The sequence below is a fragment of the Fukomys damarensis genome, unplaced genomic scaffold (assembly GCF_012274545.1).
Source record: "Fukomys damarensis isolate Sample0158 unplaced genomic scaffold, DMR_v1.0_HiC HiC_scaffold_33, whole genome shotgun sequence".
Taxonomy (NCBI): domain Eukaryota; kingdom Metazoa; phylum Chordata; class Mammalia; order Rodentia; family Bathyergidae; genus Fukomys; species Fukomys damarensis.
The window spans coordinates 49,901,212-49,902,868 of record NW_022900945.1 but is presented as its reverse complement, the minus strand read 5'-3'; the positions used below and the strand labels follow the sequence as shown (position 1 = coordinate 49,902,868).

General features: G+C 43.9%; 1 protein-coding gene across 1 annotated transcript in view; it reads left to right on the top strand.

Moving 5' to 3' along the window:
- The first annotated feature begins 214 nt into the window (after positions 1–214).
- Sec22b (SEC22 homolog B, vesicle trafficking protein) overlaps positions 215–1,657 on the top strand; it is a 26,748-nt gene continuing 25,305 nt past the window's right edge. Inside the window, exon 1 of the mRNA XM_010623123.3 lies at positions 215–699. Coding sequence (XP_010621425.1) covers positions 625–699 — 75 coding nt within the window. The 5' untranslated portion in view covers positions 215–624. The remainder of the gene's footprint in view (positions 700–1,657) is intronic.

Genomic DNA, 1,657 nt, shown 5'->3' with positions numbered 1-1,657 from the left:
TTCACACATACAATAAATATTTACTGATCTCTTACCAGAAACTACTCAAGAGTCTGGGATACAGCACGAACCACCAAGCAAAATTTCCAAATGTGCCTGAAGATTAATGCAAATATAGAAAATATTTTGTACATAACATACATTGTCTATAACACAGAAATAAATTAATACAAAAATAGGCAGCCTCATTTTCAATTCTTCATACAGATTTTACTTAAAAACCCTCTGACCCTTATTCTCCTTTCTGGCCCTGTCCCCAAACTTAAAAGTATCAAGGAACTAGAAAGTTATGCTGCAGTTTGAATGCCACACCTGCTCAAGGAACGAGGCTTGTTGGAAGCCTGAAATCCAGAAAAGTGGGCTGGATTTTGAGAGTGTAGGAAGGTAGGAGAGTTCCCGGAACTAATGTTTCAATGGTTGAGGTTCTCCGTGGGAAGTCAATTCGGAGGACCGGTAGCGGAAAGCTCTCTTGGGCTGTTTCCGGCCACCTCAGCGGGAAGCGGAGACGCCGGCGGCTGCATCTTCGTAAACTGAGGTGGAGCTTTTGCTGTCCTCGCAGCAGAGGAAGTGAGAACGAGACCTCCGGCAGTGCGGACCGGTGTTGGGTCCCTGTAGCCAGTGAAGATGGTGTTGCTGACGATGATCGCCCGAGTGGCGGACGGGCTCCCGCTGGCCGCGTCGATGCAGGAGGACGAACAGGTAAGCTGCTCCCGGATCCCCGCCGCTCCACGTCCCTGCGAGGGCTCCGTGCAGTCCGCACCGGATTCCTTCCTGGAATGTGCCCTTTGTGACCTCAGTACCTTTATTAGCAGCAGAATATTAGAAGTTCTGAGTTTTGGGCAAGGTCCCAAAAAGTCAGGTCTGGATGCTCACAATTAAGACAAACCTGCCCCAACTCCAGAACATTTTCTGAAGAGAACAGGTAGCACAAAGATGTATCTGCGCCTTCAGCAAAGATTTCCTCTCACAGGTACTCTCCACCCACGAAAGATAAAAGAGCACGTATCATATTGCATATATACATGATATGTATTTGATATATGTTGGAGATACATATCTATCTATCTATCTATATATATGTCCATATCCTGCGGCTTAAAAGGGATATGTTTAGTTAAGAAATTACACATTTCTTTTGTTGGACTTTTCATATATGTTATGCAAAAAGAAAGGGAGGAAGGACATTTGAGTACATCAGATAAACCAGGCACGTTAATGTGGGAAATTAGAGGACACCGTTTCTTCCTTCATGGAGGTTGCAATTTACTAGAAAACTCATATGACAAACTATTGTACTGTAATAGAATAGTTAGGGAAGAGGAAGAGGGTTTTTGGGGTTGAACATGGAAAGATACTAAGGTGGGTTTTGAATATCAGGGAAGTTTTCCTAGAGGTGACATCCAGGCTCACGGTAGGATCAAGTAGTAAGACGCTTGTCTATTTGGTTTAATTCTGTTTTAGGTTTGAAAGTAAATAGTATTTTTTTTCACTTTTAGAAAAATAGTGAGGCCAGGTGTGGTGGCACATGCCTGTAATCCCAGCACTTGGAAGCTGAGGCAGGAGGATCCCTGTCAGTTCAAGGTGAGCCAGGGATACATAGTGAGTTCAAGGTCATCCAGATCTACGTAGCAAGACCCTGTCAAAAAAAAAAAAAAAA